General features: G+C 35.8%; 1 protein-coding gene across 1 annotated transcript in view; it reads left to right on the plus strand.

The window, feature by feature from the left end:
* Nucleotides 1-27,761, plus strand: part of LOC126893182 (ceramide kinase) — a 233,251-nt gene that overhangs the window by 56,769 nt on the left and 148,721 nt on the right. Inside the window, exon 3 of the mRNA XM_050663136.1 lies at nucleotides 10,553-10,891. Within this exon, the coding sequence (XP_050519093.1) occupies nucleotides 10,553-10,891 (339 nt within the window). The remainder of the gene's footprint in view (nucleotides 1-10,552; nucleotides 10,892-27,761) is intronic.

Raw genomic sequence — 27,761 nt, forward strand, 5'->3', positions numbered from 1 at the left:
CCCTCGGGCCGGGCCTGGTTGTGTCAGTATGGGTAGGTAGCTTTATGAAATAGGGGGAACATAATATGTTTGTTTTGCGGTCTGGTAATTTTTAAATCTAGAAAGTTTATGGAAAAAAAATTAATTATTGTTGCAAGACAAACACATGAAATTTTTCACAGAGTGAGAACACAGACAAAGTTTTTACACACAATGCCGAGACTTTCTGTCTTTTTTCTGTCGCATAAGTAACAACTATCTTGTCGACCTTATCATGTAGCTCTGTTAGCTACAGCATTGATTAATAACTACAGGAATATTTATAATCAATGGCTACAGGTGGAACACCAGAAACGTCCAATTCAGGACATGCAATTCTCATCATTTGATGTAACTCATAGTATAGTGCAGGGGTGGCCAAGCTCGTTGATAGTGCGAGCCATTTTTAAAATTTGAAATTTTTCGCGAGCCGCAATTAAACAATTATCTAAAAGTGTAAAAAAAGTATTAAATTTTTCTCTTACCGTTTGGAGTTTTTCTCTTAACGAATTTTAAAGTGAAATAAAATGGTTCACATCGTTGTTTCAAATATGCAAATAATTCTAAATGCAGCCTTTACTAATTCAGGGCAAGGATAGTTCGTTTCTTCATCATCCTTCCATTTTTTTCCGGGACGGCCTACTGATCCTCTCTATCGTCTCTCAAAAACACTGTCTTTCACACTCTGTCTTCCCTTGATCTACCACATCACCTGCCCATCTTATCTTAGCGTTTATAAATGCCTGACGATGTTTTTAGTACCATACACAGTCAGTCATACAGTTCAGCTTTGCGGCGCCTCGTCCACTCTTCTGTCAATTCATCTCTTCGAGGGCTAAATATCATTCTGAGAACTTAGCTTTCAAATACCAACAGCTTATTTATTTCCCGCTGATGTAGAGTCCATGTAGGGCGAATAATTGGCTCTACAGTCGTTATTTAGATTATCTTTTAACAGCTTAGGTCTTAATAATGACGATAGGAAATGTAATGCTCTATTCCACGCAGCTATTCTTGCTGAGACTTTTTTTATATGTTATTACAGATGATAATGTCCCCTAGATAGTCCGTTCGTTAACGGTAAAATATTGCAAGACCTCTAAATTCTAAAGAACCGCTACAATTTAGAAGAAATTTTGCAAATAAGCTCATCTTATCCTTCTCTTCAAAAGTGATATGACTACAATGTGTGCTTTTTATTTTTAAGGGGTGAAAACTACCCTTTTTTACCAAAAATTATAAACAGCCGATATAAGCGTTATTTAAATCTAAATTATGTGTAGGTACGTTAAATAGTATGTTAAATATAGGAATTTGATTGTTTCTTATATTGAAATGTACTTTATAGTTTATACCCTTGAACACTACCCTCTAAATAAGAATGTGTTTAAAAAATATTTTGTAACTTTAAATTAAGTAATAATGTATTTTGTAGTGATCTAAACTTTATTTTATGTTTGCAATTTAGTTTATTAAGTATTTAATATTTTCATACCCAGCATGGTATATAAACTATTAGAAAAGCTTCTCCTCAACAGAATTAGTCACAGGATACTAGAAAATGTCCCCATTGAACAAGCTGGCTTCCGCCCTCATCGAAGCTGTACGGACCAAGTGCTGTCATTAACAACTTTTATAGAAGCTAGTTTTCAAAAGAAACAAAAGACAGCAACAGTATTTATAGATCTAACAGCAGCATATGATACTGTTTGGAGACAGGGATTAATATATAAACTGGCCCGCATTATCCCCTGCAGAAAGATAATTAACCTCATTGACAACATGCTGACCAACAGAGCCTTCCAGGTTATAATGGGAAAGGAGACGAGTAGACAGATGAAACTTAACAATGGTCTTCCACAGGGTTCTGTCCTTGCCCCTTTACTTTTCAGCCTCTATATTGCTGACATGCCTGAAACCGAATCTCGGAAGTTTGGATATGCTGACGACTGGACCCTTGCAACAAGCCACCAATCTTTAGAAACTACAGAAATCACTCTCACGAATGACTTATCCATCCTCAGCGAATACCTTAAGAAATGGAGACTACAGCCAAGTACTACAAAAACTGAAGTATCAGCTTTTCATCTAAACAACAAGTTGGCAAACAGAGAATTGCGAGTGTATTTTAATAACAAGCTGTTAAAACACAATAAATACCCGAAATACCTTGGGGTTACTCTAGACAGAACGCTCACATTCAGAGAACACCTGACGAAAACAGCAGCAAAATTGAAAACACGCAACAATATAATACAGAAACTCTGCGGCACTACATGGGGGTCCACAGCATCAACATTAAGATCCTCTGCTCTTGGCCTGATATATCCGGTGGCAGAATACTGTGCTCCAGTGTGGCTAAATAGCAGGCATACCCACCTGGTCGACACCCAACTAAACCGTACTATGCGTATGATAACAGGCACAATTAAGCCCACCCCTACAATGTGGCTACCTACCCTTAGTAATATAGCACCACCCAACCTACGCCGCGAACATGCATTGGTTAAAGAATATAACAAAATAATGGACAGTCGCCAGCTTCTAGTCCACAACGACATCCCCGATATTCTTGGAAACCGTCTCCGATCCAGGTTACCCCCTCTACAATCTGCTCAAGCGCTGCAGCAATCCAACTTTGACTTAAATACCCGATGGAGAGAAGATTGGGAAAGTAGGACAGATCCGCATTACCATAGTCTACCGGACATCATAGGGAAACCTGGCGAATTTGAACGTCCCCGTAAGATTTGGGCAGCCCTTAATCGAATTCGAACAAACTGTGGAAGATGCGCCGACTCCCTCCACAGATGGGGTAAACTCCCCTCGCCTTCTTGTGACTGCGGCGCTGCAAGACAGACGATCAGTCACATTGTTCAGGACTGCCCACGCAGAGCATACACAGGCGACCCTATAGACTTTGTAATGGCAACCGAAGGGTCAATCGAATATATAAAAAAATTGGACATCTGTTTGTGATGCATTGTATAATGCATAAATCTAACTATATTCTGTGATATACTTAAGCCATACGCTAAATAAATATTTTCAACCCTTATAAATTACCCCTACAAATAGATTTATTAGATCATTCACTCACGTTAAAATATTGCAAATCCTGTGAATTTTAAACAACCGCTTGGGTTGACATGAAATTTGGCATTCACATAGCTAATAAGTTAAGGAAAAAAAGTGATATATGTAGTACCGATGTGTACTTTTGCCCTGGGGGTGAGTTTCACCCTTTCTCGGGGGTGAAAAAATATAGGTCCAAAATAAGTCCGAAAATGGATAAACTGACTAATTCTAAGCAACTTTTGTTCTATAAAGTTTTTTCACTAAGTCAATACTTTTCGAGTTATTTGCGAGTGAATATGTTCATTTTTCAACAAAAGAACCACGTTGTTAGACGGTTTTTCGCAAATAACTCAAAAAGTAAGTATTTTATCGAAAAAATATTCCGAGCAGAAATATAGATTATGAAAAACTGAAAAAATTTGTGTATGTATGAAGTTTGGAGACCTAGTAGAACCAGTGTCGCTAGTGTGCTAATGAAGTTCCAAGATACGGGGTGTTGAGATTTCTCTTGCAACGTGAAGATTTATTGATTGCTCTAAAACCGGTTGAGATATGCAAATGACATTTGGTGGGTTTTAAGAGGTAGTTATTACGGATTTATTGACAGACTTATTATTAAGAATTTTATATTCACCATTGGCGCGAATACGGGTACTAGTCTGAATTAAAAAAAAATAGTACACCACTGAGGTATTTCAAATTAAAAAGCATTTTTGAGTTACTTATTTAATTTATGACAGAAAATATATCTTCCCTTTTTTTCATACGATGCGCCTTTTTCATGAAAAAAAAAATACTTATATCAACGCTTAAAAAGTATTTATAACTTCTGCAATTTTCAAGCTATTTCATTGTTCCAAAGCTTATTTTGTGGGGAATTGTAAGTGATAAAAGTATGCAGAAGCTGGACTTTCTGGAGGTCTTTGATTTTTAAAGCATGCGATTCAAAAAGCTTAGAAAACTGCTTCTCACACTTACGTGCAAACTTAAAATATAAATATCTCCCTCAGTGTTTACCATAGAGACATTGAAAAAACTGAATAAGTTTTAGTATGAAAAATACTACATTTTAGTGTTGATATATATTTTTCAGATTTCTTTTAGTTTTCAAGTAATTTTGGAAAAATTGAAAACATTTATAAAATATCAAAAAATAATTTAATACTGAATTGAAATTTTTTTCAAACCTAAGCACTTTAAACTGGTTAAAATCTCAGAACGCGTAGTCAGGCTATAAATAAACCTAATTGTGTATGGAATAATGTTAATTTTTATTTTTGGGGAAAATTCACCAATTTAAGTAATTACTCTTTTGATTTTTCAACAACATAATTGTTTTGTTTTTGTAATAACTCAGCCATTTTTTATTCAAATCACTTTTATCATAGCACCTTTTAAAGGCATCAGTAAAATATTTAAAAGATGTCTCCATAATTTTTTTCTAAAAATCTCTATTTCTTGCGTTATTTAATGATAAAATTTTTGATTCAAGGTTAATTCGAAAAAACCCCGATTTTAAGGAGGCTGTAACTTAGGTTGTGTTATTGCTATAATAATTTAAAGAACACCACTCCATTCACTCATTTAATAGGTTTCTTTTTGATTATAATGACTTTTTCGTAAAAATGCATAGTTTTAGAGATATTTTTGAAAATCCACTCAAAAACATGCATTTTTCATGTAGGAAATCATCAATTTCGATCGTGAATAACTTGCTAAATATCAATTTACCGAAAAAGTCGTATATAAAATTTTTTACTCAGAATTGAAATATCTATTAATTTCCGAGTTATTTTGAGGTTACATATTTCCACCCCCGAGAAGGGGTGGTACCCACCCCCAGAGCAAAAGCACACATCGGCACAATATCACTTTTTTTCTTTGACATATTATCTATATGTATGCCAAATTTCAAGTCAATTCAAGCGGTTCTTTAAAATTTACCGCAAAAACCGTCAAAGAATGGACTAAGATATTTAAACTCTTTTACTACTTCGAAAATGTGGTCATTAATAGGTATGTTCTGCCTAACTCTTGGTCTTGGATTTTTGGTTACTAGCATGTATTTCGTCTCTTCATGTATTTCGTATTTCTTCTCTTCATTTATTCGAAGGCTCAGACTACCTGTTTCTTCCTCGACTTGTGAAAATACCTCTCACGTCTCTTGTAGAATGAGCGACTGCACCTATATCTTCAGCAAAGGCCAACAATTGTTTTTATCCTGGATTCGCAAATCCTCCTATCAGCTCAGATGATATTTTACTTATTACATATTCTAAGGCCAAATTGAATAGCAACAATCATAAGGGTTCTCCTTGTCCAAGTCTTGATCTTACACTTATTGTTTTATATTTGTTGTCAGTAATTTAAGACATTTTGCAACAACAAAAATTAAAAGTAAATCAGGTACATTTATTGCGAGCCACAAAGAATCCTTCAAAGAGCCACATGTGGCTCGCGAGCCACAATTTGGCCAGCCCTATAGTGCATATTATTATTTGTATTTTGACATAGGTATGTAGATAACATTTTATTTCACCAATTCTCAAAAAGTTTGTCTTGCATCCATTTTCCAAATTTTGAAAGCGTTTATGGCTGAAATATCTTACAGGTGATAAAACATTACCATATGCCATATATGTGTTTGGCGCTCTGTTGTGTATTGTGCCATTGTGTCTACTACGTCAACCACTCCTTTTGTTTTGTTATGATAAAGTAGCATTTTAGGTTTTTATCAATAAGAAATTCGAAGTGTCACTTGCACAAACCAACTTACTACACACAACAAGACTTATAGCCACTTTACACGATGCAACTAATTGCACAATTTCTTGCAGCAATAGAAATTGCATCGTGTCGTACGCGAATTGCACAGAAAAGCTGCAACTTCTGGCAGCAATTTCTTGCTGCAAGAAGTTGCAGCTAAATAGAACATGTCCTATTTTTCATGCAATTTTTTCTGCAATTTGGTTATATTTTTTAGTAACTTTTAAGGCTACACTGTTTGTTTTGACATTCTGTCATCCTAAATTTCAAATTAAACAATTTTTGACAAAACTAGAGGAACTTTTTACCAATTTCACGCTTCACAGATAACATTATTCTGGTGGATAACTTTAATTATGCAACATAGGGATTAAAGAAACTATATTCTATTTTTATTTCTTTTGTATTTAACAACTTGTTTCCTTTTGTAAATGAATAATGTATTATAGGTATACTTGCATTAGGTATTAATTGATTTTATTATACATAATACATATAATAATTTTCTAACATTTTTAATCTAATATATCTGATAACTCTACTCAAAAAATTACATTTTTAATTTATAAAAACAACATAACCTAAAATTTATGGTATGTCAAAGTTTGTGTCCATTTCATGTCTGTTTATGCAATTACTTGCACCGTGAAGTCACTTTATTGCAGAAAGTTAGTTGCAACTTATTGCAGAAGTTTTTGCTGCAATAACTTCTGCAATAAATTTCGCAATTACTTGCATCGTGTAAAGTGGCTATTAGGAAAGAACTGACATATTATTAACTGAATCTACCAAAACAAAATATTCTTACACGTGTATTGGTAGATTCGATTGAGATAGTTACAGTTACTGAGAAATACTTCCGAGTTTGATAAATCCTCCTACACAAGAAGCTAACCCTATTTCAAACAAAAGAAATGTAAAGTTGTAATATAATTCTCTCGAGAACACACTTTAGAGATTATGTTTTAAAATATTATGGCAAACCTTAACGACGGTGCGGGGTGCATTTGCACCCCACAGTCACTTTTCCAAAAAAGCATGTAAATGCAATGAGTTTTAAATGCTGTATTGGGTGTAATGCGTTTAGAATTGAATTTAATGCGAATAAAAAAATAAACAAAAATAATTTTTTTTTTAAATAGGTGAGAAAAAGAAGGTCTGGGGTGAAACTGCACCTCGCACCGGCTTCTTCTTTTGCCCTTTACTTCGTCCAATTTTGAACATAGGCTTCCCCCAGTTTCCTCCATTCGCTTCTGTTTTGTGCTTTCTGTTTCCAATGTGTTCCTCCTATCTTTCTAATGTTATCTACCCATCTCATCTGGGGTCGTCCTCTTGCTCTCTTTCCTGTCCATAGTCTCCATTGTTGTATCGTGGTATTCCACCTATTGTCCATTTTTCTGGCGTTATGACCTGCGAAACTCCATTTTGGCCTGGCTATATGTTGTTCTGCGTCTTTGACTTTTGTTTTATTTCTTATCCAGTTGTTTTGCTTTTTGTCTTTTAATTTTATTCCTAACATTGCTCTCTCCATGGCTCTTTGCGTCTTCTTTATTTTATCCATGTTTGCTTTGGTCAAGGTCCATGTTTGGCATGCTTATGTGAGAATTGGGAGTATGCACTGGTTAAACACTCGTGTTTTTAAATATTGTATTTTTTTATTCTTTAAGACCCATTTTAATTTTCCAAATCCTGCCAAGGCTAATCTGACCCTTCTTTTTACCTCCCCGGTTTGGTTTTCCTTATTTACTTTTATTATCTGTCCCAAATATATATCGACGGTTGAAAGGCAAAAGTTACCAAACGCCAATTTGGGCGATATTGAGATATATATATATATATATATATATATATATCACTGAAATCAGAAAATTTGTCTGCGTCGATTGATTGTATCCTCATGTGGCTACGATGAATTTTTTGTCGCTTGGTAATTTAAAATTTGACATTTTTAACAATTTTTTAAGAACAACTTTCATTTGGTACCTATCCCATTTTAATCCTTTGCAGTTAGTAAGTTTTTGTTAGATTGTATTTTACGTGTTTGAGCGCTTAGTGATTTTTTACAAACAATATCTAGAGTTTTTAAAATGCTTAAGAAATTTTATCACATCCAAAAATATTTTTTTTATCATTTATTACTTTTTTCGCACAATAATTAAATACCATTTTTTGTTTAGTTAATTATTTCTAGATGTAACTTTCTTAAACAAGATCAATAGTTTTTTCTTTCTACCTAAAATAGATGGAGTTTGTCGCTTGGTAATAATTTACCTGCCGTTTTTTTTAATGTTTTTGTTGCTTAGATATATTTCTTTAAAAAATAAGTTTTAAGAGGAAGCTTATCATTATTGCACGTAACCTGTTCCGCCGTTTAGAACGCATTCAAATCATAGTTTCATTAATTTGTAGTTAATAACAGAATATCGGTCAGTGTGCTCCGAATTGTGGAATAGTTGTTGAAATCTATATTTTTTAGTATTGGGTATTACTTATTATTATAACTCATTTTTGGATCCACGTAATCGTATTGTTTTATTAATATAATGGATAGTTGAAAATAAGTACATAATATCCTAAACCTAGCTTTGGCAAGCGCAGGGGCATCTACCAAAGATTTACTTTTGGTAAGTAGTGTAGCAGTATGCCAAGAAATCAGTAGGTACATATTTCAAATAAGAAATTTATACATTTCACTGATCATGCATGTCGTTTGGATAAAGACGAAACGATTCAAAGTAAGGCCTGTTATTAATATGATAATTACTGTTAATTATATTTTTTAGTTTTCTACTTCAACCATTTTACCTGTCACAAAACATGAATGGTTTTCGGATAGGTTATATATCTTAAAATACAGTCAAAAATTTATCAGGTTTAGTCAATTTTACCAGTTCCGATAATAAAAATCAGTCACCTTCAGTATTTTTTTCCAGTTGAAGGTAAAAAAAATAGGTTGGTAACTTTTTCCTGGTTGCGATTTAGCAGAAAATATTACTAACCGACACTATTTCATAAACTATTAAAACAATACATAGTCTACTAGGGGTAGTTTATAAAGTATCTAAACTGCATTTAAAGTTCGTTGGAATTATGACAATAAAACCACTAAATCATGTTTTATGATTTTTTTTTTCAAAATTTCAAACTTTAAACCGCTCTAGTGTAAAGTTAGCCAAATGTCGGTTGGTCATTTTTGCCTTTCAGCCGTCGATATAATTATTAACCGCTTCTATTGTGGTTTCGTTTAGTATTAATTACGTTTCTATTATCTTGTGTTTTTGCCATTGTTTTTGTTTTGGTAAAATTCATTTTTAGACCTATTTGTTCGGATTCTTTGCTAGTTCGGTTAGCATGGTTTGTAGTTCTTCAAAACTTGATGCCATTATTACTACATCGTCTGCATCTCTTAGGTGGTTTATTTTCTTTTCATTTATGTTTATTCCCATGTTCCATTTCATTGTTTTGAAAACATCTTCCAGTGCCAATGTAAATAGTTTAGGAGAAATAACATCTCCCTGTCGCACTCCTCTGTTAACTGGTATAGGTTTTGTGGTTTCTTCCAATTGTACTGTCATTGTTGCTTTCTTGTATATCTGGAATCTATTTCCAGTCTAGTCTGTATCTGGAATCAATGAACAGTGGGGCTATGAAATTAATGTGGAGGTTGGATACCATGTGGAAAAAACTAAATACCTACCCATAGGAGCTGAGTTATCCAATATCGAACTAGAGGATAATGAACAAATCACATCCTGCAGTGAATACACGTACCTGGGAGTAATCTTCGATAGAAGGGGAAAAGACGATGAGTAAATAAAGAAAAGAGTAACACAAGCTAGAAGAACAATTGGCTGCCTAAATGGAATACTTTGGAGCTCCGAAATAGGAATACAGCGAAAATACAATATCTATGAAACACTTATTAAAAGCAGCCTACTTTACGGAGCAGAAACTTGGAGAATAACCGAGAACAACAGGAAAAAATTAGAATCTGTAGAAATGGATGTGTTTAGAAGATCGTTAGGTATATCCCGTAGGGAAAGAGCTCGAAATGAGGAAGTAAGACGACGAATTGGAATAGATGGTTACTTAACAACAGACATTGAGAGGAAACAGTTGATTTGGTATGGTCATGTTCAAAGAATGGAAGACACAAGATTGCCCAAAAAGATCATGCAGTGGGTACCACCAAACCGCAAAAAACGAGGAAGACCCAAAAAGACATGGAAAGAAGGGGCAACCAAAGCAATGAGTGCAAGGGATCTTAGAGATGGCCAATGGGATGATAGAAGGACGTGGAAGTTAGGCATCGGACAACGTCGAAAGACGTTCTAAAACCGATACATACATACATCTGGAATCTATTCTACAGTTGTTTATACCTTTTTCTCTTGGCCACATTTCCACGCTGTCAAAAGCTTTTTCATAGTCGACGAACGCTAAGTGCAGATCTATATGGTATTCGTTAGCTTTCTCTATTATTGTCCTAATTGGTAAAAAATGGTCAGTGGTGCTATATCCTTTTCGGAATCCTGCCTGCTCTACTGGTTGATGTGAGTCCAATTTGTGTTTTAACCTGTTGTTGATAATCCTCATGAATAGTTTATACTTTTGCGACAGCAGTGAGGTGGGTATGACCCATCGCACTGGCTTACGTGGGTTAATATTGATTATTTTTCTTTTGTTGCAGAATTCCATCAACGGCCAAAACACGTTTTACTTTTCGTGAATCCTTTCGGCGGGAAGCGGAATGCCATGAAGATCTACGAGAAATATGCCAAAAACTTGTTCAAAATAGCAGGCATTGAGGTGACACTAAACGTTTCTCAAAGAAAAAATCAAATTAAAGATTTTGTGATTACCCATAATTTGGATAGTTTCGATTCTATAGTGTGTGTGGGTGGGGATGGTACGGTTTCTGAGCTATTCAATGGGTTAGTATTACGAGAGTGCAATATTCGCGGTGTGGATGCTGACGACATCAATCAGAACTTGCCTAGACCAAGGATTCCTATAGGCATCATACCAGGTGAGATATTTTATTGCATTTTTCCCTATTAAAACCATTTAAATTTAATTATTTTTTCGCTTTTCTTCGTTTAGGGTTAATAAATTGTTCCACGAATGACTTTACTGATTTATTTTTACTGCTTTATATTTAGACACTTGTATACAACTTATAGTTAGATAAAAAGACTTAATTAATATTATTTTATTACGAAATCTAACTTTACAAAAACAATAAACCTTAACATTTTAAAATAAAACGCGCTCGCGCTACATACCGACTGAATACGTCAAGCAAGCAAGCAATTTGATTTAACCCGACCTGTGGGAATGTCCACCCTCTCGAAAGAGTACATTCGGGTGTAACAATTCATTGGGGCGAGGTGTTTTGACCCGAGTGTAAACAGGGATCACCCCACCTCGCTCCAATGCCCCAGGCCATCCCTTTCCCCCATAGCACGCTCCAATGCCCCAGGCCATCCCTTTCCCCCCATAGCACGCTGATGCGCGATGAGGGCACAACTATCGTAGCCAAATGCTCTTCACAATGGAATCCTGGGTAATAAGATTCCATGTGGTACCCTAATCGAATGCAAAAATCTTAGGCTCAGCGTGATGCGCTCTATGCCTTTGACTGAATACGTCCCAACGTGAAGCGCCTATTTATATGCTTTGTGTCCGTCATCTAGAAAATTCTGGCATATTGGTGAAGTTACTAGACTACTAGACGATGATCGGCTCCTCGCTGACTGCTAGGCGGGTCAGGGCCGGACGCATATTTACAGATGCTTGCGTGTGTAGACACCAGGGTGTTGAAATCAGTTAGGGTTTGGAGAAACGGTACATTTACAGATGCTAGCGCGTGATGACACCACGGTGTTGAAACCAGTTAGGGTTTGGAAAAACAGTACGTTTACAGACGCTAGCGTGTGTTGACACTAGGGTGTTGAAATCAGTTAGGATTTGTAAAAACAGTATATTTACAAATACTAACAGATTTGGACACCAGAGTGTTGAAACCAGCTAGCTTTTTTAGTGGTTATACATGCATAGATGCTAAGGGCTATTGACTTTGATTTTATATACCTACTGTTGTGGAAAAATATTTAAGTGATTTAGGTATTAATAAATAATTAAACGTTGTTGGGATATAAACAATAATATATTAACACAAAAAACATATTAACATAAAAAATAATGTTGTTCTGAAGCTATGTGCTTGTGGCATTTTTATAATTAACTATTTAGATGGGAAATAAGCCACAATTAAATTAAAAAAAAAATAATTTTTTTAACGGTTCGACGCCCAAATCGGGTGTCGTTGTCAAAATACAAAATACGTACTACTAAATTAAACAAAAATGTTGTTGTTTAGTAAAAAATACTTTAAAATGTATAATATATGTATGAATTGCCAATATAAATGAGTCAGATTAAAAAAATTATTAGTAGAATTTTTTACTAAGCAACAACATTTTTGTTTAATATACAGGGTGTTTGGTAAATAATGGGCCATAGCTTAACCTTAGGTTCCTGAGGTTAAAATAGGCCGATTTAAGCTAACTTACCTTAGTACAAAATTTATAATAACCGAGATACAGGGTGTCAAAGTTAAACTTTTTTTTTATTTATTATTGAATATTTCCTGACAGATATGAGATAACAACATGAAATTTGGTATGTGGTGTTTTTTTGGGTCGAGAAAACTAAATTCCCTACCAAAAATTATGTATTGCCCAAAGGGCGCCACATACGCCTTTCAGCACTTATTTATTACGTTAAATTTTTTTTATCCCTCACTCTGTATAATTTTGACATAAAAAATTTTTATTCTCCTATTAGTTTTACTTAAAAAAGCTATACTTCTTTTATCTCTCTAAACTCAACCGTTTTCGAGATAAACGCATTTTAAATCTGCGATACACCATCATTTTTAGCATAATATCATTGTAGTTACACCCGAAAAATAACTTAAAACCATAATAATTGTGCCAGTTCTCAAATTTATGGCATTGCATCGCAAATTCCATTTGAAGAAATTTGCGATACATTTTTGGATAATTTTATGGTTTTAAGTTATTTTTCTGATGTAACTACAATGATATTATGCTAAAAATTATGCACCGCAGATTTAAAATGCTTGATCTCGTAAACGGTTGAGTTTAAGGAGATGAAAGAGGTATACCTTTTTTAAGTAAAACTAATAGGGGAATACAAATTTTAATGTCAAAATTATACGGAGTGACGGATAAAACAAATTGAACGTATTAAATTAGAGCTGAAAGGCGTATGTGGCGCCCTCTGGCAACACATAACTTTTGGTAGGGAATTTAGTTTTCTCGTCCTGAAAAACCCCCACATATCAAATTTTGTGCTGATATCTCATGCCTGTCAGGAAATATTCAATAATAAATAAAAAAAAGTTTAACTGTATCTCGGTTATTATAAACTTTGTACTAAGGTAAGTTAGCTTAAATCGGCCTATTTTAACCTCAGGAACCTGAGGTTAAGCTATGGCTCATTCTCTACCAAACACCCTGTAGTAGTATTTTTTATTTTGACAACGACACCCGATTTGGACATCGAAACGTTAATAAAATTATTTTTTTCAATTTAATTGTGGCTTATTTCCCATCTAAATAGTTAATTATAAAAATTCCACAAGCAAATAGCTTGAGAGCAAGGTAGGTATATAAAAAGAGTAGGTATATAAAATCAAAGTCAATAGCCGTTAGAATTTATGCATGTATATTAATTACTAAAAAAGCTAGCTGGATTCAACACTCTGGTGTCCAAATCTGCTAGTAGTTGTAACTGTACTGTTTTCCAAACCCTAACTGATTTCAACACCTTAGTGTCAACACACGCTAGCGTCTGTAAACGTACTGTTTTTCCAAACCCTAACTGATTTCAACACCGTGGTGTCAACACGCGCTAGCATGTGTAAATGTACTGCTTTTCCAAACCCTAAGGCTACGGCTCCACGGGCTGGAAATTGACGCTAGCAGTAGCCGCAAAACGAACTTAAGGTTCCGCAGAACGGAATAGGAATAGCCGAACTGTACCGACTACAGGACTTGTGCGTAGTCGGTACAGTTCGGCTATTCCTATTCCGTTCTGCGGAACCTTAAGTTCGTTTTGCGGCTACTGCTAGCGTCAATTTCCAGCCCGTGGAGCCGTAGCCTAACTGATTTCAACACCCTGGTGTCTACACACGCAAGCATCTGTAAATATGCGGGCCGGACGATCACGGCGACGATCAAAGCACAGAGAATACGGTATTTGCGACACATCGAGAGAATGGGAAGTAAACGAATGCCAAAAATGGTACTCTGACGGAGACCAATAAAAAATAGAAGGAAAGGCAGACCAAGGAAAAGATGGAAGGACAGTGTGTATGAAGACTTGAAGAAAAGCAACATTGAGAGATGGAAAGAACTAGCATTGGACAGAAGGGGTTGGAGGGAGGTGGTGAAGGAGTGTATAAATAAAATAAAATGTTATGTACGTTATATAAAGTTATTTATTATTTATGTAATCAGAAATGTAAACATTTTAGCCCTAGGCCTACAAGGCCTGTTGCGCTTAATAAATATTTAGACACTTATATACAACTTACACATACCCAAACTTATATGGAATCACCATGTATTTCAAAACAATATTTATTTCTTTTAAAAAAAACTTGTTATTATTGCGATTGTTTTTATTAAAAACATCTTATTAAAAAAAGATAAAACTTGTTTTTATTAAAAATAAACAAATCGATAAGACAATCAGATAGTACAGCTCGGTACGGTATAGGTTAATTGCTTGAGTTGCAAATTGAACGAAAATAAATAAACTAACTTTTGCGTCCAAAAACGAAAATATGTCTCATGTGGGGTTATAGAACCTACAACGGGGAAAGACTATTGGTCTTGTGGAGCAAGTAATGTTCTCAGAGGGACATACCTGCAGAGCTAGGTGTAACACAGGGCGTTCTGTCTAAAACCTATGCTAGGTAACAGGAAATAGGAAAGCTCAAAAATAAAGAAGGAAAAGTCGCCAAAAAGTAATAACGACTCGCCACGATCGTTTAATTGTCCAATCAGCTGGAAGACACCCAATAATTTCTCACCAACAGCTCCAAAGGCAGCTTTTGGAAGCTGCAGGTGTAACTGTTTCAGTTGAAACGATAAGAAGAAGAGTTCGTGCCAAGAAGTATACACCAGGAGACAGTTATGGGTTCCCGAGTTATCCAGGCAGCACAAGATTGATCGTCTAAATTGGTGTCTTCACCACCAAAACTGGAACATTGGCAATTGACAAAATGTGCTATTTTCAGAAAAAGTCAGGATTTGTGTAAAATCAGACGACCCACGAAATCGTGTACTTAGAAGTCGAGGAAGACAAGCAAGAACGAAAACTGTAAGATCTGTTCACAAATATAAAAGGGGAAGTGTAATGTTCTGGAGAGGAATTGTGATCCGTAAAAAAACTCCTTTAATTTTTATCCAATCAACGTTAACTGCTCACAGGTATGTTGATAACCTGTAGTTAGGCTCTGGAGAGGTGCAACAGGAGAAAACTTAATTTTCATGCATGATAATGGACCTCCACATACCACTAGAGTGACTAGATACATCATTGAAGCAGAAGATATCCCTTGTTTGGTGTGGCCTGCTTGCTCACCCGAGCTTAACCCTATTGAGTATTTGTGGGATATGCTTAAAAGAAAAATTAGAGCTCGCTGGGAAAATCCACAAAACACCGCACGGCTAGTACAAGCTGCTCTTGAAGAATGGAGCAACCTACCACAACAAAATGTTGATAATTTGATTACGAGCGTGCCCCCGCAAACTGAACCTTGCATAAGGACTAGAGGTGATAACACTGACTACCAAAAAAACAAAAAAAAATTAATAAAAACAATTTAAACATTATTAGTTTTACATTGAAATTGTTGATGCTATTGACTTTAAAACAACTAGTTTCAATTTGTTGTTTAAATACTTTATTGTTTTATTTAATTGTTATGTATTTCTGACTAAATTGCTTTAAAATAAATATTGTTTGACTTCGTGTGTTCGTTTTTTTAAATCCGCGCGAAATAATAAGAAATATCAGATGATTCCATATAAGTTTGGGTGTGTATATATTTAGATAAAAAGACTTAATTAATATTATTTTATTACGAAATCTAACTTTACAAACACAATAAACACTTAACATTTTAAAATAAAACGCGCTCGCGCTGCAAACCGACTGAATACGTCCCAGCCAGCCACATTGTTTGATTTGCTTGTCTAGATAATGCTTAGAAGAAATGCGTTCAATGTGCTTCCCCGTTTAGGATTTTGTCCTCTTCAGGGTTTGAAGTGAATGTATTGTGTTGGCAGTAAAGCAAACAGTCCGAAAACCGCACTGGGGCAAGTGTCGTGTCCTGGTGTTTTTCCTTGGTTATGCCGGACGGTGGTGTCCAGAAGGCTAAAAGTCAACAGAGAAGAAAGTTTTGATGGATTGTTGTTGGTTCCATAGACATTTACGTGTACTGTCCGTGCTTTGCTCTAGACCAATCTCACTAGAAACCATTGTACAACGACAGGCAAGCCTGCGTCCCTCGTCGGCGGTCAGGAGGTGGCTTTTGAGCGCAGCGTGGACAGTGAGCGTTCGAGTGGAGAAAATAGTTGCGGCTATTTTCTTGGGACGAACAGGTATAATTGTGCAATGAAGTTGGGAAACCGCAAAAAACCAACTTCTCCCTGTTCGGGGTAGGGAAAAGGATGTGTTACATGTGGGTACGGTAGGCTAACGGGGTAGCCTCAAGGATGTTTTCGTACTCCACCGGGAGTTCGTCAATGCATGTTTGCATTAGAGCGGACGGTACATGAATCTTTTTGTGTTTGGGCTTTCGGTGGAGTACGTGGCCGGAAGATGAACAGAAACATTTGAGAGATTCTTGTGTGTCGGAAGGGGGGCCGTTGATTACTTTGATTGTGAAGTTCCTGTTCAGAGAGTTTATTCTCTCGGTGATTTTGGGGGTGTTCGAGATGTTATGGATTTCGTTTGAGGGATATCGCCAGTGCTCATAGTTGCATCTACGCAAGATTCTACGTTCTGTTCTCAACAACCTCTCTTGTTTTTGTCTTGAACAAAGAGAGTAGATACATGATTTGTACTCCATGACGGGTCGAATAAAGGTCTTGTAAGTGTGAATGAGAGTCTTCTTGTGTGTCTTGCCAATTTTTCCCTAGAGAGCGTTGAGAAGTCTGGCCCTGTTCCTTACTCTATCTAAAGTTGCCTTTAGATCTGCGTCCCAGTTGAGAGTCCTGGTGAACAGTACTCCCAAATAGTTCGCAGTCGGGCTAACAACAAGCCTTTCTCCCAACAGTCTCAGTGGATATTGGTCGTCTTCATTGGCTATGATTCTATTTGACACAGAAGGGGCGCGAAACACAATTGTTGTTGTTTTGTTCGCGTTCAGCGTGACTCTCCACTTACAACACCATTCGCCGACGCCGTCCAACAGAGCCTGGGCTCTTCTGAAGAGGAGTCTTGGGTTGTATCGAGAGGTTGTTGAGAGCAGAGTCGTGTCGTCTGCATAGAGAAACAGCCGAGTACCTGGGATATTTTGGTTAGTGATGTCGCTGTTGTAGATGATGTACAACAGCGGTGCTAGGACTGAACCCTGGGGAACTCCAGCTTGTGGAGTGAAGGGGGTGGACTTTTGATCGCCTATTTTAACTCTGACAGTACGGTTGTGGAGGTAGGAGTAATACGTCCCAACGTGAAGCGCCTATTTATATGCTTTGTGTCTGTCATCTAGAAAATTCTGGCATATTGGTGAAGTTACTAGACTACTATACTACTATACTAGACGATGATCGGCTCCTCGCTGACTGCTAGGCGGGTCAGGGCCGGACTCAGTTCAAAATTCGTAACAAAATTTTGTTAAATTATGCACGTGTACAAACTTATCATTTTATAGCCCCCCATGAAATTATTGTACCCTCCGAGATATAGCAAACTAATCACCGGTATCATTTGGAGACCCTTAAACTCACCACCAGCATTTTCCCAAGGCACTGTCTTTATGTAAATTATAAAACTGTTAATGTAAATTATAAAACAAGTACATACAAGAAATCCAAGAGCTTAACAACAGACACGAAAGCAGAAAATTCTATAAAAGAATAAAAGAAAGCACACATTCATTTAGACTCAAATTGACGATATGCAAAGACAAGGACGGAGAACTACTAACAGAGAAACAAAAAATTCTAATGAGATGGAAAGAATATTTTGAGGAAAACTTAAATGCAGACAATGGAAATGATCAAAACGAGACAGTATATTACACGACGGAGCAGCACATTGAAAATCCGAGTTATGAAGAAGTAGTTCAAATAATAAAGAAATTAAAAAACAGTAAAGCGCCAGGAACGGACGGAGTTTCGGCAGAATTATTGAAATATGGAAGATCCGAATTCTGGGGAAGAATTCATTACTTAATAACATTAATATGGACCATCCTTTCTGGCATTATCTACAATAGATTGACAGAATACTCCGAAAATATATTTGGTGATTATCAAAATGGATTCAGACCAAATAGAGCAACTACAGACAACATATTCAATGAATATTATTCATACTAAGAACGATACAAGAAAAAGCTTATGAATACGACATTGAACTATATAATATGTAGGTATATAGACTTTAAACAAGCTTTTGATAGTGTGAAAAGAGACAAAATGCTGGAAGACCTTCGTAATCTAGGTGTACCAAAAAAATATATCCGGTATTAGGTATATATGTGTATATTAATATTTGGTATTAGGTCCGGTCCTGTACCTTTTGTATACGTATGACATTAAACAGCTAGAACAAAACACTATTGCCACCTTCGCGGATGATACAGCTATAATACAGTATAAAGAGGGACTGAGGGACAGTAGAACCCGTCTCCGAAAAATTTAAAGTAAAATCTTTAGTCGCGCATGGCGACCGCGCAATGTTCTCACTTCTCAGTCGCTTTTGCCCCACTCTCGCATTGCTAGTCGCATAGAAACGTACTGATTTTAACAGGAAAAACCCGCATCCACCACTGGTGAATTACCAATTGCGTACTGCCGGTATTACTTCTTGAGATCAAAGTGCCGACATGGAAGAGGTTTTACTGTCCCTCTATACTAGCGATAGGAGACACTAGTGAAGAAGCGACTGATAAGTTGCATCATCATCATCATCTTGGTGCTACAGCCCTTAGAGGGCCTCGACCTTCTCCAGCTTTCTACGCCATTCTGTTCTGTCCCTTGCTTGCATTTTCCAGTTGCCGACTCCGATCTTCTCGGCATCTTGTGTTACCCCGTCCATCCACCTCAGCTTTGGTCTACCCCGTCTTTTCATTCCCATGGGTTGCGCTGTTAGAATCTTTTTTATCATGTTCGATTCAGGGGCCCGGGCTACATGTCCTGCCCACTGCAGGCGGTTTCGCTTAATTATAGTGATAATATCTTTTACACCAAACATATGATTGTTATGTAGATATTCTGCAGTTCAAAGTTATATCTACGCCTCCATATTCCGTTCTCACAGACCGCTCCGAATATCACTAATAAGTTGCAACTCTCAGTAAATACAATATATACCTGGACCAGAAAATGGCGAATAAAATTAAATGAGTCTAAATCTGCACACATTAACTTTGCAAATAAAAAAAATAGAAAATTTCCCAGTTAGAATAAATGATACCCAAGTTCCTTATGTAACATCAGCAAAATGTCAAAAAGAAAATAGGGGAGCTAGATATGAGATATAAGAAAATTGTATTGGATGATCGGAAAAAATTCAACATTTTCCATTCATAATAAGTTATCTATTTGCAAACAAGTACTGAGGCCAGTATGGGTATATGGGTGCCAACTCTGGGGCTGTACCAAAGCTAGTAACCTTCATATTATCCAGAGATTTCAAAACAAAGTACTGCGGAACATTGTTGATGCTCCATGGTATATCCGTAACAGCAACCTCCACCAGGACCTGGGTATGGAAACTGTAACCGAAGTAATCAAGAGAACAGTAGCAAGTCACGAGCAGAGGTTGCACAGTAATGTGAATGCCGAGGCAATCCAGCTTCTTGACAACACTGAATTAAAGAGAAGACTCATAAGGACCAAACCATTTTAGTTAGTGTAAATGTGTAACAGTTTAGTGTAAAAAGCAGAGCATAGTGCTGTGATGTTATTGCATGTTAGTTGTAGTGCATTAGTTGATAGATAAAATAAGAGTAAGCCATAGGACATAGGGTATGCCCTTAGATTTAAGTATTTGTTGTTTATTAAGTTAGGTCAGAGAATATCTGATAATTGGTCATTTTTGACCAGATAGCAGTATACAAACATCGTATAGGCGTTGTATAGGTATTCATCATTATCATTAAAATTGTAAAATGTATGAGGTAAAATATTATTTTGTCTCATTATCGAATTTTGGTGCCGGGCGGTGCCGTGGTCGAAAAATTGTTTTAAAAATTTTTTTAAACAAATTCACAAAAATAATTTTTTCATTTTGAAAATTTTTTTAGATAATATGGGCCATTCTGAGCAAAAAGGTCTCTTGTCATTTTTTTTTCTAAAATTGATTGTTGTTGAGTTATATGCGATTAAAAATTTCAAAAATGCGAAAATGGCCATTTTCAAGACTTAATAACTCGATTAAAAATTATTATTATGTAATTTAATAAGTGACCAAACCTATTTTCAAACCCCTTCCTCAAGGTCCTGAAGAGATTTTTGTCGTTATTTTATTACAAAGCTGCTACTTTTAATTAATAACAATTAGCGCTACAGTCCAGGATGTATCGTCGCCCCCGTTAGTGAAATTACTCCGATTCGATTTTTTTGCACAAGCTTACTCAAAAAGAGGTCCTTAAAACATGTCCACAGGGTGCCGGGCGGTGCTGTGGTCGAAAAACAATTTTTTTAAACAAATTCACAAAAATAATTTTTTCACTTCGAACAAATTTTAGATAATTGGGGACATTCTTGAAGCGTTTTACATGTCTGCTCTATGGGGACAAGGAAAGACTATCTATAGAGATACTGTGGGGTAGAAATGGGGCTAGTAGAAGGAACAGACACGCAAACCTTCATGCGAACGGCAGCTCATTTTTTTTTGTGCGGTGGCGGGTCGTAGATTCGTTGGGAGGGGTAGGAGGGTTTAAAGAAGACTAACTACATAACCAAATAAGCAAAGGATACTTACACAGACTTGAGGACTTTCCCATTATTTAAACAAATTGGGACGCCGTTTGAAAAATCCTCAAATTCTCATATCGAGTACTTACTGGAAATCAACTGGGGGACATTCATCGTAGATTCCTCGTTGGGGTTAAACTGGGCTACAAATTATCATCATTTGGCTTCTATGCCATTATATTTTCTTCTGTTCTAAAACTTATTCACTTGTATTAGTTATCTGTTAATAATTTTTTTAAATTAAAGAGGTTACAAAAAAAAATTGTGTACATTTCATAATGTTTATTTAAACCCTTATACCTTTTTATTTTTATTTTGAGAATAAACACATTCTCAAACAAGAAATGAATAATAATAACAAAATACATGATTTTACAATTTTTAACCTTATTTTTAGCAGTGTACCAAAACAAAAATTTGACATGGCTGTCAAATGTCACTGCCATCTAATATTTACTTTACATAATATATTTTCCATGTTGAAAACAAACATTTAATTATGTAAAACCTTTACCATTAATATCCACTTGTGAATTTATTTAAAATAAACATTATCATACCTTAAAACAAAAATCCATGTCACAACACTTGGAACTTCAAAATTTTCCATTCGGGATTGGAGGGAGGGAAGATATTCAAATCATTACAAAACTAGATAAAATCGATACCAAATAATATCATCCGGGCATTTCTTACTGGAACATGAACAAATCCAAAACATCATAAAAATAGCAACAGCTACATAAAGGACAGAAACCAGGAAACCACGCACTTCTTTTTTATTACCACCGGCAAACCAAACTGCATAACAATAGAACTGTTTCACAATAATATATCCATTAAAATGCCGTGAAACTATTGTCATTATATTCGTTGACATTTACTGGGCAAACTGCCAGTCTTTCACTTCTTTTACCATAAAAATAAAACCATTTTGCCGGCAAAGTGCGACTTTCTACGAGTCTGTTGGTTGAGTTCTAACAAAAAGATGTTTACTGAAGTGATGTATTTTTAGAACTGGCTTTACATCGTCACGTCTCTCTCGCGTCCAAACGATGCATTTCTTCTCGATCGTTCGGCCAAAACTATTGACCAATCGTCAACTACAACTCAAGGATCTTTCAAAATGCAGACCAATAATAACATGGGATTTTTAGCGCTCAAAACTTAAAGGAAAAACACTGAACCTTTTAGAGGATTCATTCTCGAATAATGGATGTTTTCAATAACAATCTACGTAGTTGGTTATTGCTACACAAATAAATAGGAAATTTCCTAACCTTTACAATGCGAACAGGAGCGGCTTAGGAAATTTTAAAGATATATAAACTCGCAAAATATATTAGAAAAATTAATATTTTTCTTGGGATAGGATTAAAATTAATGGATATTTTTTATAAAATATTGTAGTAGAAATCCATCTGCTACAATAGCCTCCTCGGAAGAGAGGAAACTGGATTACCTATTCAGTTTTCGATAACTACAAAAATCCAACATTGACTTCTTGGGTGTGACAGGACAACAATACAAAAATATTTAAATAATGGCTAGTGGGGATTAAACAAAAACAAAACATCATTGTTAGGGAGTGGGCTAGCGTGCCATCAATCGCCAGACTCTTTAAAGTCGAGTAGACTTAAATGTTTCTTGACTCTACAAAGAACTGTAGGTGATAAGAGTTTCTGTGTCTTGGGAAAGAAATAATCTTGTGCCCTGTGTGGACCTCGCTGACATCCACTGTAGTAACACAAGTGATATATATATTATATATACCATATAATATATACCATATAGCAGGGCAGACACAGCCTCATCACCTCGTTGCCTAACCAGGATTGGTTTTCAAAAACTAAAAAATCTTTCTGAGCTCTTGGCTCAGCAGATAGGCATCTGCTTAAACTCTAAACACCTAGCGAGTTTCACGGAATTTTTATCGGCAACGGTTCTGCAAAAGGAGGATTTAGACAATCCAGTCTAAATACCTCGTCGAGACAAAATGTCACAAATAACTTATCTCAACAACTCATTCAAACAAAACCAACAAAGGGGGGGTGCGTGTGACAACATAAAAAGACCAAAAAAAAACTAGTATACTGGTTTCAAACGGGATATCAAACCATTTAATCAAGACCAAAAAAAAATAACGTAACACATGACATAGGAAATACTACATCATTACGTTTTCAATCAACAGTCCTACCTAGGACATAAAAGAATTTCATGAAAGTTCACAAGACAACTTTCACATTTTCAAATCACTAGCTGGGATAAACTTGTACTTTTCAAAACCGGGGATATGATCTTACTTTTCCAAAACATGAGTAGATCTTACTTTTCCAAAACATGAGTAGATCTTATTCTTCCAAACTGGGGTTAGAATACTTTTCAAAACAGGGATGAAAGCAACACACAGGGGAAAGACCGAAGGGACATTGGAAAGAATGACAGTTCCGACGAACGACCACTTCCATTTATCTACCGAAAGCAAGCTTCACCTGTACTCAACGCGGCCAGATCCTAAGCTCACCAGCCTTGTCACAGCTTCTGCTCTTAGCCTACTTTCAATAAACAAACACAAGAGAGGTCAACGAACTATTCGCCAAAAAAAAATCAAACTCCATCACGGACATGGGCTAACAGACATTACGGGATAACAGACTCTAAAATTTTCAGACAAAACAGGGATAGACAAACAAGCAGGGAACAAACAGATTCATAAGACATTTAGACATTCTTCATATACATGGGCTTACAAACAAATAATATTGAAACTTGGTTCTTATATATACTCCATATACATGGGCTTACAAACACAAACAAATATTGAAATTTGGTTCTTATATGAGCTTACACAAATAAAACTGTTCTTGCTCTGACTATTAATGGGAGTGTTCCCAGACAACTGAACAACACTTCCTCATCACGAGTATTACACTTGTGATATGCCAGATACAAGAAAACATACATCATTTAATTAATAAGTGGAGGGGCCTCGCCACGGTTTCCCTCTTCACTTCTTCATGAACAAGTGGAGGGGCCTCGCCACGGTTTCCCTCTTCACTTCTTCATGGGGTTACTTTTTCTTCACTTCTAACATGAACAAATCCATATATCAAGGGTTATTTTCAAAACAGTGTCGACAGAGTACGCTATCTTCAAATCAAAAAGTGATAGCTTTTCTCCTGGCTGCTTGAAAAAACAAGGGGTCTACTTCTTCATTAATAAGTGGAGGGGCCTCGCCTCAGTTTCCCTCTTCACTTCTTCATGAACAAGTGGAGGGGCCTCGCCACGGTTTCCCTCTTCACTTCTTCATGGGGTTACTTCTTCAAGGATGACTTCTCCAACTAACCTGTGGCATAAATATACCCAATATAGATAGGCTTCGCTGGAAAATCACGGGACATACTCACACAGACCATACCGAATTAGCTCATACACGGACCATACCAACTATTATCACACATCTACTCAAACGATCAAATCAATAATCACAAAAAACGTTTATTCTGTAAAAAACTGTTGATCTATAAGAATACATGCAAAAAAATATAACATAATGTTATACTCTATAAGTGGATTCAATATTCAAAACATTTTAATTGTAACTTTTACCAAAATTTTTCAAAAAAATTTTAACGTTACTTTTTACCAAAAATTTTTCTAAAAAAAATTTTATACTTTATTTTTTACTCATCTGTTTGTCTATATAATTCATCAAATTTTTCAAAAAATTTAACCAATGCTTTCATCATGGGTACAATATCAATACAATATAGTAAGTACGCTACAATATTAAACATACTATTCTCTTGTACGATACATACAATACAATACCAGTATACTATAGTTTACATAAAATGGGGTTACAATGTAAATACACTATGATGTATGAAATGGTACATGCCTATACAATCAGCAGCACGACCAAATCAACACCACAATACCATGTGTACATACTTACACCTCTTTGTAAAAATTATTAACATTCGTAAACAAAAATAACAAAAATGGGCTCTTTCATGGGGACTAACAGACTGAAACAGTTTCGGGGGCACTAGAAGACATGAAACAGTTTCTGGGGGCAAGACAAGAGGAATCTGGGCTAAACTACTGGGGAAGACTGGTGTGATAGTTACTTGGGGTCAAACTTCAGGGTGTACGTTACAAGTATTACAAGTGTAACACTAAGTGGGGGGTGGCTAAAGACATTGGGGACTAGTAGATATGCTAACTACTAGTTGAACATGTCTACAAGCTAAACTTGTAACAGTGGGCGTACAAAACATGACATGAGTCGAGCTTCCATGTTATCGGAAACACTTGCACCACAAACCGAGATCGGCTGCCCAAGGGAACGGGCACTGCCTAACAGTTGTAGTACAAATGAGACTGAAAGGAGGCTAAATGGACATGGTAGTGGGAACATGCTAATGGGGTCAGGGGGGCTAGAAATAACACGCCCCACGTTGTCGGGGCCATTTGAAGCATTCAACTGGACAAGACAACTACTGGATACTGAAGGATGCAGAAAAATTAATCGGCCCCACGTTGGGCGCCATTTGAAGCGTTTTACATGTCTGCTCTATGGGGACAAGGAAAGACTATCTATAGAGATACTGTGGGGTAGAAATGGGGCTAGTAGAAGGAACAGACACGCAAACCTTCATGCGAACGGCAGCTCATTTTTTTTTGTGCGGTGGCGGGTCGTAGATTCGTTGGGAGGGGTAGGAGGGTTTAAAGAAGACTAACTACATAACCAAATAAGCAAAGGATACTTACACAGACTTGAGGACTTTCCCATTATTTAAACAAATTGGGACGCCGTTTGAAAAATCCTCAAATTCTCATATCGAGTACTTACTGGAAATCAACTGGGGGACATTCATCGTAGATTCCTCGTTGGGGTTAAACTGGGCTACAAATTATCATCATTTGGCTTCTATGCCATTATATTTTCTTCTGTTCTAAAACTTATTCACTTGTATTAGTTATCTGTTAATAATTTTTTTAAATTAAAGAGGTTACAAAAAAAAATTGTGTACATTTCATAATGTTTATTTAAACCCTTATACCTTTTTATTTTTATTTTGAGAATAAACACATTCTCAAACAAGAAATGAATAATAATAACAAAATACATGATTTTACAATTTTTAACCTTATTTTTAGCAGTGTACCAAAACAAAAATTTGACATGGCTGTCAAATGTCACTGCCATCTAATATTTACTTTACATAATATATTTTCCATGTTGAAAACAAACATTTAATTATGTAAAACCTTTACCATTAATATCCACTTGTGAATTTATTTAAAATAAACATTATCATACCTTAAAACAAAAATCCATGTCACAACACTTGGAACTTCAAAATTTTCCATTCGGGATTGGAGGGAGGGAAGATATTCAAATCATTACAAAACTAGATAAAATCGATACCAAATAATATCATCCGGGCATTTCTTACTGGAACATGAACAAATCCAAAACATCATAAAAATAGCAACAGCTACATAAAGGACAGGAACCAGGAAACCACGCACTTCTTTTTTATTACCACCGGCAAACCAAACTGCATAACAATAGAACTGTTTCACAATAATATATCCATTAAAATGCCGTGAAACTATTGTCATTATATTCGTTGACATTTACTGGGCAAACTGCCAGTCTTTCACTTCTTTTACCATAAAAATAAAACCATTTTGCCGGCAAAGTGCGACTTTCTACGAGTCTGTTGGTTGAGTTCTAACAAAAAGATGTTTACTGAAGTGATGTATTTTTAGAACTGGCTTTACATCGTCACGTCTCTCTCGCGTCCAAACGATGCATTTCTTCTCGATCGTTCGGCCAAAACTATTGACCAATCGTCAACTACAACTCAAGGATCTTTCAAAATGCAGACCAATAATAACATGGGATTTTTAGCGCTCAAAACTTAAAGGAAAAACACTGAACCTTTTAGAGGATTCATTCTCGAATAATGGATGTTTTCAATAACAATCTACGTAGTTGGTTATTGCTACACAAATAAATAGGAAATTTCCTAACCTTTACAATGCGAACAGGAGCGGCTTAGGAAATTTTAAAGATATATAAACTCGCAAAATATATTAGAAAAATTAATATTTTTCTTGGGATAGGATTAAAATTAATGGATATTTTTTATAAAATATTGTAGTAGAAATCCATCTGCTACATTCTGAGCAAAAAAGGTATCTTGTGATTTTTCTCTAAAATTGATTGTTGTCGACTTTACGCGATTTAAAATTTGAAAAATGCGAAAATGGCTATATAACTCGACAACAATCAATTTAAAAAAAAATCAAAGGAGATCTTTTTTGCTCAGAATAACCCAAATCATCTAAAAAAAAACGTTCGCAATGAAAAAATTATTTGTGTGAATTTGTTTAAAAAAAATTGTTTAAACAATTTTTCGACCACGGCACCACCCGGCACCCTGTGGATGTGTTGTAAGAAACTCTTTTTGAGTAAGTTTGTGCAAAAAAATCTAATCGAAATAGTTTCGCTAGCGGGGGCGACGATACAGCCTGGTCTATAACTAATGCATGACATTAAATACGATTTTTTAAATCGTTTTTTATTATTTTTTGTTAATTTAATGATAACTAATTATTTATTGAAAA

The sequence above is a fragment of the Diabrotica virgifera genome, chromosome 10, assembly GCF_917563875.1.
Source record: "Diabrotica virgifera virgifera chromosome 10, PGI_DIABVI_V3a".
NCBI classification, from domain to species: Eukaryota; Metazoa; Arthropoda; class Insecta; order Coleoptera; family Chrysomelidae; genus Diabrotica; species Diabrotica virgifera.